This window comes from Megascapheus bottae, chromosome 32 (assembly GCF_031878675.1).
Source record: "Megascapheus bottae isolate mThoBot1 chromosome 32, mThoBot2.hap1, whole genome shotgun sequence".
NCBI classification, from domain to species: domain Eukaryota; kingdom Metazoa; phylum Chordata; class Mammalia; order Rodentia; family Geomyidae; genus Megascapheus; species Megascapheus bottae.
Window position 1 is genome coordinate 289,120 of NC_143540.1, and position 17,227 is coordinate 306,346.

The following is a 17,227-nucleotide window of genomic DNA, read 5'->3' on the forward strand; positions in this document are numbered from 1 at the left end:
TTTGAATGAAAGCATTTAGAAAATGATTTGCACCTTCACCGCCACATGTTGGGGTCAAGATGAATTTGAGTCCAATTCTCTGTAACCGCCTCACTTCTACACATGACTCTGTGGATTGGGGACAAGTTCCCACGTGGGGGGTTCACATCCATGCCTTTCCCAATGCGAGGCCATAGCTTCACCCAACTCCAGTGAAAACCTTTCCAAACCAACCAATGACCACCACAGAGTGTTCCTACCTCTGCTGCCACGACTCTTCTCCTTCCCCAACTAAAACAAAACAAGATCCAGAAGTAACGCAGCACTGAGTGAAAGTCTCAAGTGGCTGGATCCTTGTGTCCCACCTCTCCCAGCCAGGCCGCAGGCAGGTGGGGGTCTTCTCAGGTGACAGGAGGCGCCGCCATCTGTTACCCTACACCGCCGGACGGAGGGCGCAGGGTGGATGCTAGGAGGATGTTTGCAGGAGTTGTGTTGTTGAGATCCTTAATTCAAAGATTTCCTCCAGACGAAGCGGGAGAAGAGAACTAAGAGTGAGGGGTGCAGGAACGGTGGTGGCTGAGGCTGGACTGGGCCAGGGCGTGTGGCCGGAGGCTGGCCGAGGCGCCTGGCCCCCCCACTCCCTGGCGGATGGGCGAGGCGGTCAGGGCGGGCTCCTCTCCACGAATGAGAGCAGTGGGGAGTCGGTGCTTCTCTGTGCTCACCCAGGTCCTCACCGAGGCCAGTGCTCGTCATGCCAAGCCAGCAGAAGAAAATCCTCTTCTGTGTGGCAGGCGTGCTGAGTTTTGTGTGTGCCTTGGGCGTCGTGTCGGCCCTAGGGACGCCACTGTGGATTAAGGCCACCTTCCTCTGCAAGACGGGGGCCCTGCTGGTCAACGCCTCGGGGCAGGAGCTGGACAAGTTCCTGGGCCAGATGCACTACGGGCTCTTCCACGGAGAGGGCGTGAGGCAGTGTGGGCTGGGAGCACGGCCTTTTCGGTTCTCGGGTGAGTAACAGTCGCATGTGAATTATTGAAACTCAGAGCCCTCTCCCAACTGTCACAAGGAATTAGGAGAAGGGCCTGGAGGACTTGGTAAACTGACACTGGACACCGAACAGCTTCTTCCCAGCCATTGCTTTTTTAATTAACTTTTCATTCTTGGTATTTTTATTGTAACATATAATTAGTTGTTATATAATTAAGGTTTTTTTTAAATATAAGCCATTAAAGTTCTTAACTATTACTATTTATGTGGAAAATGCTGGGGTCTTTGTAATAAGGAGAACTTGAAGAAAAAGGAAAGCTGTAAGAAGTATCTTTATGCCTTTTGTCATGGGTTTCCTAACAGTTCTGTTTTCCCACCTGTCCGTGACTTTCCTTCCTCTGTCCTTTTCCTGCTAGGACCTTTACTATTGATAAATATTCTGTTTTCATTTTTAACCAACATAAAATCACTTGGCTAAATAAATACAAAACAACTTTCTAGGATAACTGGGAAAGAAATAGATACCAAATAGAAAAGTTTCAACTGATTGACCTTCAAATCATGTGGAGAATATGAGATGGATTTCCTGCCATGATTTTTGTGCACTGGAAGTGTTATCCACAGCATTTAAAACCTGTTTATCTTATGAAGAAAATTTTTTTTAAATTACCACGTGAATAGGCAACTCATTAAATGAAAATTAATAAGAATCCATTTGTTATATCTCTCACAACACACATCCAGAAGTTATTATTATTTCAAAAGGGCTGGTTAGAAACAATCTTATGAAGGCACTGCAAATTACTGCATAAATCACTCTTCAGGAAAGGAGGTTACCAACTGAGCCATTTAAAATGAATTATTATTTTGCCTGAGTTTCTTTTCTCCTCGAATATAGGTAGAAGGTAAAATTAATTGAATTTATTATTAACAGATGCAGTGTCTAATTAAATCCCAGTGCTGGCTTATTTCTATTTCTGCTATATTCCTTCTAACTTCCTAGCCGCCGTTGAGTACCACCTCCAGTTTGCATGGGTTTTCATAGAGCTCCAGAAATTTCCCCAAGCATGAGTCTTCAGCTTTTCAACAGGTGATTGTCCACTGGTTGAATGATGTGACACCACTCTCTGTTTGAGGAGATGGGCCGAGGCTGCTCATTCCTGGGGAGCAGGGGAACAAAGCTGCCTGCCATGTAATTTGCACTATTAAAAATAAAGTAGAAAAAAAGACGAGTGAAATGATTTAACTCTGAGTCCCCAGCAGCGAAAGCAGGAGTAAAGCCTTAGACAACAGCTGGGCGTTTCCGGAGAGTAGTCCCGAGCCTTTGCCCTTATTACTATGAACCAGAGAGAGCTGGACGCCTATGAAGGGCAGGTCCCTGCACGGGGACCACAAGTGTCACACTAGGCATGCCCAGGTCCTCGGGCCCACACGGGGCCATGTTCTTCCTGTGGGCAGGCACGGCTCGTGTCTGGGGGCTGCTGGCCCCGCCCGAGACCGCACCTTGTTCTTGGAAGCCCCAGCTTGCTCACCAGGACCCACGGAGCTGAAGGTTTAGACAGTGTCCCCATGTGACTCACAGACTTGACACCCTGCACCTTTTCCCCAGCCTGGGGAGGGACAACTCCAAGTCCCTTGGTCCATGCCCACCCTAGACTGTACAGACTAGGGAAGCTGTGTGCCAAGCCTAAATATACTTGGTAAAGCCACCTTCACTTTTGAGGCTGGGGAACTGCACTAACGATAGAACCTTTTCTGCCTACGTATGAAAGCGAATATTCCAGTGGCACTCAAGAGACTCTTTGGGAAACTGGAATAACTCGGTCCTATGACCTCCCGGAAGAGTGCACTACTGACTTAAATAAGCGCACACGCTTGCCAGTGTGAAAACCTCCTCTGCTGTGTCACCTTCTCAAAGTCTAGCTTCTGGGTCCACAACCTCCCCTTCAAAACACACCACCTGACCAGCCACCCTCCACTAGGGACCCTAACATTGGAAAGTCCTCTGACGCTTCCTGTAGAGAAAGGTAGAGCTCGCTGATATGAACAGCAGCAGCAGCAAGGGTCCTGACCTTATCTTCTGCACAGTAGCTTTTTTAGAATGAGTCTGTGGAGTCGTGAGAGCTCCATTTAGGAGCAGACACAGCTCCTTTCCCAAGCCTCCTTCCTCTAGCAGGTCCTTTAGGAAGTCACTCAGCAAACACAGGAGGTACAGAAGAAGGAAGCCAACAGCTCAAAGCAACAATCCCTTTAAGACCGGCAGAGAAAGAACAAAACACAAAGAGAAATGGGTGAAATTAACCATGTATTCTCTTTAACCCATGATATCCAGAATATTTTTTAAATGTATAAAAATTATAAAAGTTGCCGGGCGCAGTGGCTCACACCTGTAATCCTAGCTACTCAGGAGGCTGAGATCAGAGGATCAAGGTTCAAAGCCAGCCCGGGCACTGAAGTCCATGAGACTCTTATCTCCAAGTAGCTATTAGAAAACCAGAAGTGGTGCTGTGGCTCCAGGGGTAGGGTAGTAGCCTTGAGCTGAAGAGCTCAGGGACCTTGCCCAGGCCCAGAGTTTAACCCCCCCCCCAAAAAAAAAGATTGCACTGCCAGCATGCACAGCTTTCCTGGGAAAACTTCTGTCTGGTTTACTCTAGCAAATTCCCCACCCTCCACGGGGCAGGGATCATTTTCCAGAGTTCGGTCACAGCCATTTCTAGGACACGATTTTGTTAGAATGAAAGAATGTTTTCCTTTCACAGCAACACAAATGCTGGGCTTAATTGTTCCTGGTATGCCACCTGTCACATTTTGCCAGCTCTGACCTCAGAGTGCCTGTGGGTGGGTCTGTGTTTTGTTTATTTGAAATGCTGCAGAACACCATCAAATATGACCTACAATTTGTGTGGCGCCAGTCTTCCCCGGCCTCACCAATGCATTGCCAAAACACTCTGATGAGCTGCTAAAATCATATGGATTGCGCTTTACTGAAACATGAAAAAAATAGAAAGTTAACCATTCACACCTTGGTTGTATTTTGGAAACCATGTGAATTTTGAGCTTACGGTTGAACATTTGTAAAAAGCCTAACTGAGATTTAGCATATTATTTTAGAGAAGCAGCGTGCCTTTACTAAGAGAGGTATATGACCCAGATTGTGCAGGGGACTTGAACCTTCTACGAGCAGCTGGGACACATCTTTGGGACGGAATGGTTGGCCTAGCCTCATGACAGTCACTGAGGTTGGAACTCTGTGTCCAGGGCCCTCCAGCACCCCCTCCCCGGGGAGAGGGGGAGGAGGAGGAATCCCATAATCCAGTATGAGAAATCGCATCTGACATGGTTTGCCTTGGCCTCTGCTCTCCTTTGAATGCTGAAGGTGGGGGCGCGTACAGGCTGCTTGGCCACACAGCCATGAGAAGAAGCCTGGCTCCAGACCTGCCACTCATCATGGGTGCTTTTGATGGGTTTAGTTCCTCACACCAATCACGCCGTTTTTTTCCTTGGAGACTGTGAGTTCTTCAGGACCTGAGTTGTTCACCACTGCTGGCTTTGTAATAAAGACTTGGGATTGGAGCTCTCCACTGACACCCTTGGTTTACAGAAGCAAACAAGCTCTTAGGGCAAGAATGTCCTGGAGCAAGATTCTCCCTGAGCTAAGCCAGGCAAGTCGTCTGCAATCAAAGAATGCCCTCCTTCCCCTCTCATTCTCAGAACTGCGTGAAAGTCCCCACTGTCTCTCAAGAGGCCAAGATGGCAGCGTTAGGTCCGCTATCCAAGACGACTGGAAGCAGCTCACAGATTTGCATTCACATCTGGAGTTTGAAACATCACAAATGGAAAAAGAAAATATTTCTTATGTTCCATTAGAAAAAGACTTAAGCTATTTGATATTTGAGGTGATACACGGAAGAAAAAAACTGATGTTTGGCTTCATAAAAATCACACCTGCTCTTCAAAAGACACAGACAAGAGGATGAGAAGAGAGGCAGTCAGAATGGGAGAATACAGTCGCAGATTTCTTATCTGATAAAGAGCTTGCATGGAGCGTGCATAATGACTTCTCAAAACAGTGTCATAAAAAAATCGCACAGAAGATAGTGTGAGCAGACACATCTCCAGAAATGATATATGTAGCTCACAGAGGTTCACAAAAAGGTGCCAGGCCTCATTAATCACTGGGAAAATGCAATTTAAGACTCCATACCTATTAAATGATCACCGCTGGAGAAGCAGAGACCTCTGGGACTCAGCTACCAGAACCCCGTGAGGGAGCAGAGGAAGGCTGCAGACTGTGGAATCACTCCAGGTCTTGATTGGGATATTAGCAGTTGTGCAACTTGCAGAACTAAAAAGAGGATGTTTTGTTTTGAATGTTCACTTTAATCCTAGAAAGAAGCTGGGGTAGGGGTAGGGAGAGTAAAAGCAAAGGGCAAGCACGCTCTGTGGGACTTTAGGCAAGTTACTCAGCTTCTCTCTGCCTCATGGCTCCTTTAATCAACGCTGGAGATTACAGTACAGACAAAGCTACCTCCTAGGCAGACGGGCACCAGAAAGCACCACTCCCAGAGCTCAGTGGTGGTCTGTGCTGGCCTGCTCACTCTAGTTGTGCAAAATGTACGGTTTTACATGGTGAAATCATCATGTTGACGGAAGTGATCGTGTAGGACAAGAACAGAAGATGCTTTTCCGGGACTTCCCAGGAACCATTGCCACGAAATTCTGTGAAATGACTTTATTTTCTGGCAGTGCTGGGATTTGAACTTCATGCTTGGTAGGCAGATGTCTTTAAGTTTTTTTGTATCAATTTGTAAATTAGTCAGAATTAATGTAGTCATGAAAAGGATTTCTGACTTTTGAAAGAAAAAGATAAGAGGGCTGGGCCGGGAGTTTGGCCTAGTGGTTAAAGTGCTTGCCTAGCATGCATGAAGACCTGGGTTCAATTCCTCGGTAGCACATACACAGAAAAAGGCAGAAGTGGTGCTTTGGCTCAAAGCCCCAGGACTGGCAAATAACAATAACAACAGTAATCGTAATAATAACAATAGGAATTGATTTTTTTTTCTATGATACCTACGGGCCACCACGAGCAAACTGCTAACCCCTGGTTTGCCTCCAGTCTTCCCAGATCTGCTGCCGGCAGTCCCAGCAAGCGTCCACATCAACGTCCTTCTCTTCTCTTCCATGCTCGTGGTTCTGACGCTGGTGGCAGCAGCCTTCTTCATGTACAATGCCTTCGGCAAGCCCTTTGAAGCCCTGCACGGCCCCCTCGGCTTGTATCTCCTGAGCTTTATTTCAGGTAACCAAGGGTTCTCCTCCAGCTCATGTACACTTTTTTTTTTTGGCCAGTCCTGGGCTTGAACTCAGGGCCTGAGCACTGTCCTTGGACTTTCTCAAGGCTAGAGCTCTACCACTTGAGCCTCAGCACCACTTCCGGCTTTTTTCTATGTATGTGGTACTGAGGAATCGAACCTGGGTCTTCATGCATGCTAGGCAAGCACTTTAACCACTAGGCCAAACTCCCGGCCCCTCATGTACACTTTTAAATGTGCCTTGTAAAACTGTGACACACAGTGCTGGCTACCCCCCGGGGTGAGAGGACAAGGCGTAGGAATCCTGTAACCATCCAGCTTCACGGGCTGCTCAGTGCTCAGCGATGTGAGCCAGAGGCTGAGCACGTGCGCCAAGGGTCAAGTGAAAAGGCAGTGCACTTGTATAAGCTTTATGAACTTAATGTCACCGTTATCTAAAACCACAGAGAATTTGCATATAAAAGTACACATTGAACTTTATACTCTATCAATGCATGCATATGGAAGTTATGCATACATATATACATATGTATGTATAGGGGCAAGGAGAGGGGAAGAGGGAGTGTGGAGAGAGACTCACACAAGAGGGGGAGGGAGGGGGAGAGAGGGGGGAAAGGGGAGAGGGAGAGGGGGAGAGGGGGAGAGGGAGTATGGAGAGAGAGGAAGGGGGAGAGAGGGGGAGGGGGAGAGAAGGGGAGAGGGGGAGAGGGAGTGTGGAGAGAGATTCACAGAGAGAGGGGAGGGAGGGGGAGAGAGGGGGAAAGGGGAGAGGGAGAGGGAGAGGGGGAGAGGGGGAGAGGGAATATGGAGAGAGAGGAAGGGGGAGAGAGGGGGAGGGGGAGAGAAGGGGAGAGGGGGAGAGGGAGTGTGGAGAGAGATTCACAGAGAGAGGGGAGGGAGGGGGAGAGAGGGGGAAAGGGGAGAGGGAGAGGGGGAGAGGGGGAGAGGGAGTATGGAGAGAGAGGAAGGGGGAGAGAGGGGGAGGGGGAGAGAAGGGGAGAGGGGGAGAGGGAGTGTGGAGAGAGATTCACAGAGAGAGGGGAGGGAGGGGGAGAGAGGGGGAAAGGGGAGAGGGAGAGGGAGAGGGGGAGAGGGGGAGAGGGAATATGGAGAGAGAGGAAGGGGGAGAGAGGGGGAGGGGGAGAGAAGGGGAGAGGGGGAGAGGGAGTGTGGAGAGAGATTCACAGAGAGAGGGGAGGGAGGGGGAGAGAGGGGGAAAGGGGAGAGGGAGAGGGAGAGGGGGAGAGGGGGAGAGGGAATATGGAGAGAGAGGAAGGGGGAGAGAGGGGGAGGGGGAGAGAAGGGGAGAGGGGGAGAGGGAGTGTGGAGAGAGATTCACAGAGAGAGGGGAGGGAGGGGGAGAGAGGGGGAAAGGGGAGAGGGAGAGGGAGAGGGGGAGAGGGGGAGAGGGAATATGGAGAGAGAGGAAGGGGGAGAGAGGGGGAGAGGGGGAGAGGGAGTGTGGAGAGAGATTCACAGAGAGAGAGAAGGGAGGGAAGGGGAGAGAGGGGGGAAAGGGGAGAGGGAGAGGGAGAGGGGGAGAGGGGGAGAGGGAATATGGAGAGAGAGGAAGGGGGAAAGAGGGGGAGGGGGAGAGAAGGGGAGAGGGGGAGAGGGAGTGTGGAGAGAGATTCACAGAGAGAGGGGAGGGAGGGGGAGAGAGGGGGAAAGGGGAGAGGGAGAGGGAGAGGGGGAGAGGGGGAGAGGGAATATGGAGAGAGAGGAAGGGGGGAGAGAGGGGGAGAGGGAGTGTGGAGAGAGATTCACAGAGAGAGGGGGGAGGGAAGGGGAGAGAGAGAGAGGGAGAGAGAGAGAGAGAGAGAGAGAGAGAGAGAGAGAGAGAGAGAGAGAGAGAGAGAGAGAGAGAGTCTGTATCAGTACAGTCTTTTGGTTCTTGTCTCTGACCAGCAAAACTGGAGCTGTGGGTGATTTATATTTTTCCTCATGGTTATCAGAAATGCCAAGTGTTCAGTGATGTACTATTTATGTAGAACCCTTAGAAATAAATACATGGCCCTGGAGTGGTGAGAGGCCAAAGCCAGGGTGCACCACGGCGGCCATGTTCAGATACTTGGTGCACAGCCAGGGTTAGACGTGTGGGGCAGAGGTAAACTAAACCCAGAAATCAGTTCAGTGACTGTAGACTCGAGAAGCAGAGCTGACAGAAAAAATACAAGACGCAGCCCAGGCTACAACTCATGCCGGCAAACAAGCCAAAGACAAGCTCTTACCCTGGTCCTCTTCCTCCTCCTTCTCCTATTCCTTCTCTTCTTCCTATCCCTCCCCCTCATCTTCCTCCTCTTTCTCTTCTTCTTCCTTTTCTTCCTCCTGTCTCCTGCTCTTTCTTCTCCTTTGCACTGCCTTCTCACTGCGGGAGGCCCCCTGCTGCTGACAGCCCTCACCTCAGTCCAGTGCAGCCAGGCTTACAGTCCTCCCGCAGAACCTCAGCCACAGTGGCAGGTAACTGTGGAGAAGGCGGCGTGCACTCACTCGCTGTATGTGCACAGTTCTGAGGCTATGGCTTCATCCACACCTTGCCAATCCCGTTACACACCAAAGCAGGGTTCTCTCCAGCAGGGATGCGCTGTCATTGTCTCCACGCCTTCCACAAGTGTGCATGACAGCTGTACGCGGCACTGAGACTGGCTCCTGGGATGATGGTGTCTACGGCCTTTCACCTTTGTAGCTCTGGGAGAAGCATCCCTATTGCATTCGGTGAACATCTCGATACGTATGTGTTAGCATAAAAGATCTACAAGGGAGCCATTTATTACCCAGGCCACCTGGATAGTGCAGGCTAGAGAAAGTCGAGTTCAGATGGCGTGAAACTGACAGATCAGGCCTCAGAGCCAGCAAGAGTAAGCGAGGAAATGCATGGGATGGGATGGGATGGGGAGGGCTTAGCCTAGCAACCAGACAGACACATACAAGACACAGTGGGGCGGGCGGCCAAGACAGCAGCTACCTCCCACCTCCCACCTGCCACGCCACTCAGGCCGGACCCCCACCACAGCCCCTCCCCAGTGCCACAAACGAGACTGGTGATGGTGGGGAGAAAACCAAACACAGGCCTCCAGCAGGAGCCTGGCCCCGCAAGAGTACCTCCTGGAGCAGCTGAACTACACACGGGAGAGCCTCGGGGAGACACCTCGGGGAGACGAGACCCAGGCCGCTCAGAGGAGCACAGGGAATGAGGACAAGGACTGGACTGGGGCTGGGGACAGGAAGGGACCTGGCCGTCAGAAGCAGAAGCCTGAGGACAGACTCCCGAGTCCCGAGTCATGAACTGGAAGAGGTGGCACTGCTCCTGCAGGTGCCCAGAGGCCTCTGTACCCGTGGGAAGAGGCCAGGAGCCCAACTGCAGCTGCTCAGGAGGAGACAATGCTGGAAGGAGCTGTGAGCAAGGCGCCCAGGGTGGGCTCCCATCTCTGCTTCCTCTCCTCCCTGCTTCCTCTCTCCTCTCTCCTTCCTCTCCTCTCTCCTTCCTCTCCTCCCTGCTTCCTCTCCTCCCTGCTTCCTCTCTCCTCTCTCCTTCCTCTCCTCCCTGCTTCCTCTCTCCTCTCTCCTTCCTCTCTCCTCTCTCCTTCCTCTCTCCTCTCTCCCCTCATGTCCACACTCAGCAGAACCTATCAAGAAGCAGCTGGCATGTCAGAACTCATTTGGAAAGTTGGCTCTGGCATCAGAGAGGCAAAGAGAAAGGCAGGTTCCGAGCTGACATGGTATCTTATTAGCTGGCACAGCTGCTTAACCCTCAGCCTCAGAGAGACATCCACAAGGACAGACCATTTGGAGATAAATTATCTGACAATTCTGATGGATGACCAAACTAACAGTGTCTGAAAAGTGAGGTGGCTCTGAGAATGCTGCTTAATCCCAGGTCTCCCCTTGGCCTTTGGCCAGGTCTAGCGGGAGGTGTGGTGCCCACATCCACTGGGGCCGTCAGTGTCACTGCTTGTACTGGATCTTTTGCGGGGGGGGGGGGGATGTCATGGGTCTTGAACTCTGGGCTGAGCGCTGTCCCTGAGGTCTTCAGCTCAAGGCTACCGCCCTACCCCTGAGCCACAGCCCCACCTCCAGTTTTCTAGTGGTTAGTTGGAGGTGAGGGTCTCACACGACTTTAGTGCCTGTGATGCTTTGATCCCCGATCCTCAGATCTCAGCCTCCTGAGTAGCTAGGATTATAGGTATGAGCTACCAGCTCCTGGCAATGAAGACTTTTTAAAAGCGGACGTATGTTTCAGAACATACCCGTGCCCTGCTTACACTAGATCTTAATTCACCTTAAACCCACTAGAGCAGGTGTGACTGAAAAGGAAGGTAGGGGGTGGGGGGCATGGAGGGAAGGTGGAGCCAAGCACAAAGGCCACTGGACCTGTTTATTTTCCTTTTGTGTCAGTCCTGGGGCTTGAACTCTGGGTCTGAGTGTGCCCCTGAGATTGTTGCTCAAGGATAGCACCCTATCATTTGAGCCAGAGCTCAAGCTTCTGCCTTTTTTGTATGCATGTAGTTAATTGGAAGTAAACGTCTCGTGGGTGAAATAAGAGTCTTACGGGCTTTCCTCAGACCACGGCCTCCTGAGTAGCTAGGATGACAAGCGTGAGCCACCGGAGCAGGGCTCCATTATATTTCACAATGTGCTCACCCAAGTGATGGCGGAGAGTCACCAGGTCCCTGTGGGGAAGCCGGCCCAGGGCCCGCTGGCCGTCAGGGACGGGTCTATGCGCATGGCACCCAGTGTCCCCTCTGGCTCAGGCCTTTGTTGGGGGGAGAAATGTCTCCACTGGGCCCACCTCAAGCTGCGCTGACTCTGCCATCTCCCTGCGGCGGGGTCGTGTTTCCCATTGTTACCCCCAGCAGAAGCACTGCCATTCTCTGAGAGGGTCTGCCAGCATGGGCCTCGTTAACTGTGCTAATTGCAGCTATGAGATGGAACGTCACATGTGAAGACAGGGCAATGAAAGAGTCGCCATCGGGGCCTGGCCCTGGGAGAGGCCATCTGGGGTCCACTCTTCCTCACTGTGCAGCTGAGGTCTCCGCCTCAGAAGCTGTAGAGCAGGGCCTGAGGGAGACACGGGCTGGGACTGGTGGAGAGGCCGTGGAGGGAAAGGAGAAGCCACGTTGGGTGGTAGAGGGTGGTGAAGCAGCTCATTTTTAAATGCAGGACGGCAGTGCGGGGAGCGGCTGGGGTCTTTCAGATCCAGGGGGTGGAGGGATGGGCTCCACAACAGCGGTCGCCTTCTGCCACGGAGTGGCAGGGTAGGGGTGGACAGGACAGTGGCCCTGTCCCCAGTGCCCACCTCTGTTCCACGGAGTCAGGCCCGCGACCTTGTCTCAACCTCCAGGGCACGGTGCACCATGCAGAGGCGCAGGGGTGGCTGTGGGGGGGCAGTATGCACCGCCTGCCCAGCATGGCACAGGCCACCTGCTCCTCTCCACTCATCTGCCAAGCAAGGACCCAGGGCTCGTCCTTTTCATATGCCTCCCTGGCCAGGCTTCTCCCTGTCCCTGGCTCCCTGTCCTCTCCTGAGTTATTTCTCATCACAACGCACCAGAGTGTGCTAACCCTGAGCCCTCTCTCCACTCTGCCACCCCGGCGGCCCTGTGGAACAAAGCATGTCTATCTCCTCTGTTCAGTGAGTCAGTATGTGCCCGGGAAACACCGGTGAGATGAGCGAGCAAATCAGAAGCAGTTTGCATTTTTCCTAGCAACAAGGGACATTTGTCTCTTAAAATCTACCCACACTCACGAAGCCTTGTGTTTTTAAACCAGTCGTGTTTGCGCTAATCCCCTTCTTGATAATATGACATGCAGAAAGCTCACAGGGAGGAGAAGGCTCCACTCCTGGGGTCATTCCTTTCCCTGCCCCACTCTGTGAAAGCAGGAGTGCCTTTCCTCTGCCAGGCACATTCCCAGCTTAGGCTCTCCAGTATCGTCTCCTCAATAGTCCACCTCTGCCTGTCCAGATACAGCCGTGTGCAACTGGGGCAATGGCTTCTCTTAGGGAAAGAAACCACTGCAGGAGCCTTCACGTTTGATGGCTGACTCACCAGTGAAATTGGGTAATTTCACGGAAAATTAGCACTCTCCCCTGATTCATCTTCTGTGGAGACTCAGAGGAGGCCGTGGTCAGCTCACCATCCTGCAGTGCAGGGCCTCTGGTGTGTGTGGCTATACCAGAGGTGCGAGATTCTGGGGCCTCTTCTCTTCTGAGAATGCTGCTCATAATTCCAGGGGAATGGAAACTCTAATTTGTTATTTCCCAGGATGGGAGCCTAGTGGTCATAGGACAGCGTTTCAGGGATTTTCCCCTCAAGGCTCCAAGCTGGTGGCACCCTGGGCCCCTCAGTGCCCACAGGTGAGCACACAGGGCAGGAGGCAGGTTCTGGCTGGCTGGCTGTGACCTGTGCTCCCCAGATGCCAGGGAGTGGGAGTGGAGGAGAGGAGGAGAGGCTGCAGCCCCAGGGAGCTGCCAGTAGTCCACTGCACTGCAATTGTGTGTTAATGGACTGGTGGCTCATGGCTCAGCGTGCTATCCATCAACTATCCTAATCAGGCAGAAATTAACTCAGTCATCAAGGGGGGGCAGCTAGAGCACAAGCCAGATGGTGGGAAATCCGGTAGACAAAGGACAAGAGCTGAGGGCCACTGAGAAAGCAGCTGGACAGCAAAGGCGGGCCCTGTGCCCGTCCGTTCCAGTTCTAGGAGCTGCAAACCCAGCAGGCCTCCACTCCCGACGGGTTCCAACTCCCCTGGGACAGTGGTGCAGAAAACGCTTGGGGTCCGCCCCGTGGCCCTAGATGAGTTTCACCTCCTACTGCACATGGATCACTTGTGAAAATGGGGCATTTGTGAGGCCTTGCAGAGAGGCTGAGTGAAAATGCACATGCCAGGTCTGAAACACATCGAGGTCTGATACCAATAGCACTGTTAACTCCTTACCCCTTAAGCAGCACCCTTCCGGGAAGGCCTGTGAGGCTGGGTTCAAAGGAGAATCCTCTACTCCTGGGGAGCCTGCTCCAGTGATGGCCCTGTCCTGCCACTCTGCAGCCTGGCTCCACCTCCCCGATGTGTGAGGACATTCCGCTGCGCAGCTGTGCCCACCCAGACCCTGGGGACAGCCAATCCCTGGTCATTCACGGCTCTTTGGGAGGAGCACAACAAACGACACCTTTGCCCTGGGGAGGACATAGAGACCCCTGCCCAAAATGAGCGCAGTCTTTAGAGAGAAGCCCAGGGCTGGGGGCTGGCCTAGGAGAGGGCAGGCCTCTGGAGGACTCTGAGGAAAGGGAGCTAAGCAGGGGAGCTGACAGCAGAGCCGGAGCTGTCTAAGGTAGCATAGCAGACCCGGCATGGTTCCCATGGTTGTGCTTGAACCTCACGTCCCAGCACCCAGGCTGCAGGGGAAAGGCCAGAAGTCAGATGCCTCGGCTTTGGTTTCTTTTTTTGTTTGTTTCTTTCCAGCCCTGGGGCTTGAACTCGGGGCCTGAGCACTGTCCTTGGACTTTCTCAAAGCTAGAGCTCTACCACTTGAGCCACAGCACCACTTCCAGCTTTCTTCTATGTATGTGGTACTGAGGAATCGAACCCGGGTCTTCATGCACAATAAGCAAGCACTCTACCACCAGGCCACGCTCCCAGTGCTTCAGCTTTGTTAACACACCCCTTTCATGGCCACAGGCAAGGAGAAGGAAGGTGCCAAAGCTGAGGCCGGCTGTGCCTGTGAGTCTCTTGGTGGTGTCAGGCAGGTTTGTTGCTGCGTTCCTGCCTTGTCTCTGAGGTGACGCGGTGATCTCACCACCTGGCCCAGTCCAGAGCAGTCTCAGACTGCCTTCCATGGTCCTCCTGCCACCGGGGGGCTGGCATGGCCCAAGGGGCACAGAGTTGAGTCCCAGCAGCCCACGTGACATTGCTGGAGGACTGTGAAATGCAGGCTCACAGTGATGCTGTCTCCTTAACGACCTAGCGTCTTTAAAATATTTAACAACTGGAAAAAAGACACCGAGCTTGAATTTTCCTTTCAAGACACTAGAGAAATCATGTTTCACTTCTGTCTGAAACTCACTATCTTCACAACAAAGAACGCTCTTAGGGCAGAAGCAATGCCATTTTCTCCACAATCTCCAAATAAAAGATAAAGAGAAAACATCATCACAGCCTTTCTTTAGGGTCTAACAATAGGGGAATAATGTGGTTTTGCAAGGGGAAAGCTCTTGTTTGCAGCTCCAAATACAAAAGTACACCTGTGACAAATCTAACAGCCTCAGCCGCCCCTCTGCAGGGAGTGAGGCTTCAAGAAGAGCAGACCCTTGGATTATCTGGTGTTGTGTGGTGATGACGAAGCGGATAGGCCAGTCCTGTGGAAAATTCTAAAAGAAGAAAGCTTAGCCAGGCACAGTGGTGCCTGTAAGTTCAAGTCCAGCCTGAGCTATGTCAAGAATCCTGGCTCGGAGGATGCCGTTCAGCCCAGGATGCTGGCCTGGCCCCGAGACGGTGTGACGGAACGGTGGCTTCCCGCTTTGCTCACCCTGCCCCCACCTCGCCTGGTCAGCCCACTGGCCTGACTTGGGTTGGAACACCGCCCTTGGCACCTGGTGACGGGCACGTCCTCTCACAGCCCGGCCTCCTGGCCCCGAGCTCTGCCCAGCTCCTCCTCAGCACCACGTCCCAGGTACACTAAGGCAACTCTCTCTGAAGTTGGTTTATAACTGATTGTTCAGTCATAGTTCTTGGAAAGCAGAGCCCATCTATATTTTCTTTCTTGTCTGAACCTCCACTGCTGAGCCTCTGCGTGGCCCCTAAACGACTGGTCGAAAATGAAGCAGTGAATTAATGAATGGGAACTAAGCTGCCATGTCGCTGCTCCCAGGTATCCGAATTAACTAATTGAAAAACCAAGAGCATTTACTGTCCTAAAGGAGCCAGAGACATGGTGGAAGAAGCCAGGAGCCTGTGGCTCACACCTGTGACCCCAGCTACTCCGGAGGCTGAGATCTGAGGATCGCAGTTAGAAGCCAGCGGGGTCAGAAAAGCCCACGAGACTTTTATCTCTAACAAGCCACTCAGGACTGACAGAAAATCATAAAAAATTTAAAGAACAAAAAGTTATAGGAACAGCGACCAGTTGGTGCCAGTTTCTACACCCAAAGCTAATGGTGCGCGCTCTGTGCTGGCCTCCTTCCACAGCGTCAGGGAGGGCGCGGAGGCTTCGGGGTTCAACGTCCCAGGAGCTCAAAACAAGGGAAACGTTCAGGCTTGAACCCAAATCAGTCTGTACCAGAAAGCCAAGTCTGCCCGGCTCCTCTGACGCGGAGCCCAGGGCGCAGAGCAGCTGTGGCTGTCCCCAGGTCCTGATCTGGCTCTTCCTGCCACTGCTTCTGCGGGGTCCCCGGTACAGGTTTCATTCGGTGCCTGGCTCCCCACACCCCACCAAGCACTCGCCCAGGCCCCAGCCGCATCAGTAAGGTCACACAAGGTACCGACTGGTGACAAGTGATGAGGGAAGTCTACGTGTCGGATTGAAGGTCAGGTCTGGCTGTGGCCCTGGGTTGGAGCAGCCAGGGCCTTCCCCTCCTGTCACCACTGCTGAAGTCACCTTGTCCACAACCTCTGCTTGGGGCCCTCAGGCCTCTGTGTCATCCAACAGGGGGCGCCAGGGAAGCGTCCAGCAGGCACCTCGCTGACGGAGCCCCCCCTCACCCCGGCTGAGCAGCCTCTTCATCCACCCGGCCACTCCCAGTGACAGAGCTGAACCTGGCTACACACAAGAACAGATAATGGACAAGCTGGGCATGGGCTTGTTGTGCTGGCTACTCAGGAGGCTGAGATCTGAAGATCAAGGCTCAAAGCCAGCCTGGACACTAAACTCCATGAGACTCGTGTCTCCAACAAACCACCAGAAAACCAGAAGTGGTGCTGTGGCTCCAGGGATAGCATGGTAGCCTTGAACTGAAAAGCTCAGGGACAGCACCCAGGCCCAGAGTTCAAGTCCCATGACTGATGAGAGAGAGAGAGAGAGAGAGAGAGACAGAGACAGAGACAGAGACAGAGACAGAGACAGAGACAGAGACAGAGACAGAGAGACAGACAGAGACAGAGAGAAAGAGACAGAGACAGAGAGAAAGAGACAGAGAGGGTGCGGGGAGAGGACTCAAGGCTTGGCTCAGGTGGTGTAGAGCTTGCCTAGCAATCGCACTGCACTGATTTCAAGCCTCAGGGGTGCGTGCAAACAAACAAGGACAACAAAATTTCAGACATGGCCTAAGTCAACATCTTATCCACGGCTATGTGGACCCAGACGCTCCTCTGAGCCCCGTGGCCAGCTGAGAGCTGGTGGGGCTGTGGTCCCCTCCACTGGGAGGGAGGCCTGGGCCTGCACAGGCCTGCACACTGGCGTGTGCCCTGCGTCACCTGGGGACAGAAAGATGCAAGTGAGCGTGCGAGTGAAAAATGTCTCGGGTTTGCTCATCTACCCTCGTCCCTGTCCCCAGACAGTCAGCCTTATTCATCCCAACATTGAATCTGTCCCCTCTGTTGCAGGCTCCTGTGGTTGTCTGGTCATGATACTGTTTGCCTCTGAAGTGAAACTCCACCACCTCTCAGAAAAAATTGCAAATTTTAAAGAAGGGACTTATGCCTACAAGACACAAAGTGAGAAATACACCACCTCCTTCTGGGTCATTTTCATTTGCTTTTTTGCTCACGTTTTGAATGGGCTCCTGATACGACTTGCTGGATTTCAGTTCCCCTTTGCAAAATCTAAAGACGCAGAGACGGCTAATGTAGCTGCAGATTTAATGTATTGAAACACTCACGTTTCTGTCATTTCCCACAGAAGGGCTTGAACTTGCTTTGGTCATTTTTAGATATAGTTCATTTCACCCATCCTTTTAGATGGCATAAAGCACCAAAACGCTCCATGAAATTATTTAGACTGTCCTGAGGACGCCAGCCAGATA

General features: G+C 52.4%; 1 protein-coding gene across 2 annotated transcripts; it reads left to right on the top strand.

The window, feature by feature from the left end:
• The first annotated feature begins 730 nt into the window (after positions 1–730).
• Clrn1 (clarin 1) lies at positions 731–17,074 on the top strand. Of its 2 annotated transcripts, XM_090323344.1 has the most exons (3): positions 731–983; positions 6,080–6,259; positions 16,809–17,074. In XM_090323344.1, exons 1-3 carry the CDS (start codon positions 731–733, stop codon positions 17,072–17,074), a joined length of 699 nt encoding a protein of 232 aa, XP_090179470.1. The 2 variants fall into 2 exon arrangements, with proteins under 2 accessions (XP_090179470.1, XP_090179471.1); XM_090323345.1 differs by lacking the exon at positions 6,080–6,259.
• Positions 17,075–17,227: the final 153 nt, after the last annotated feature.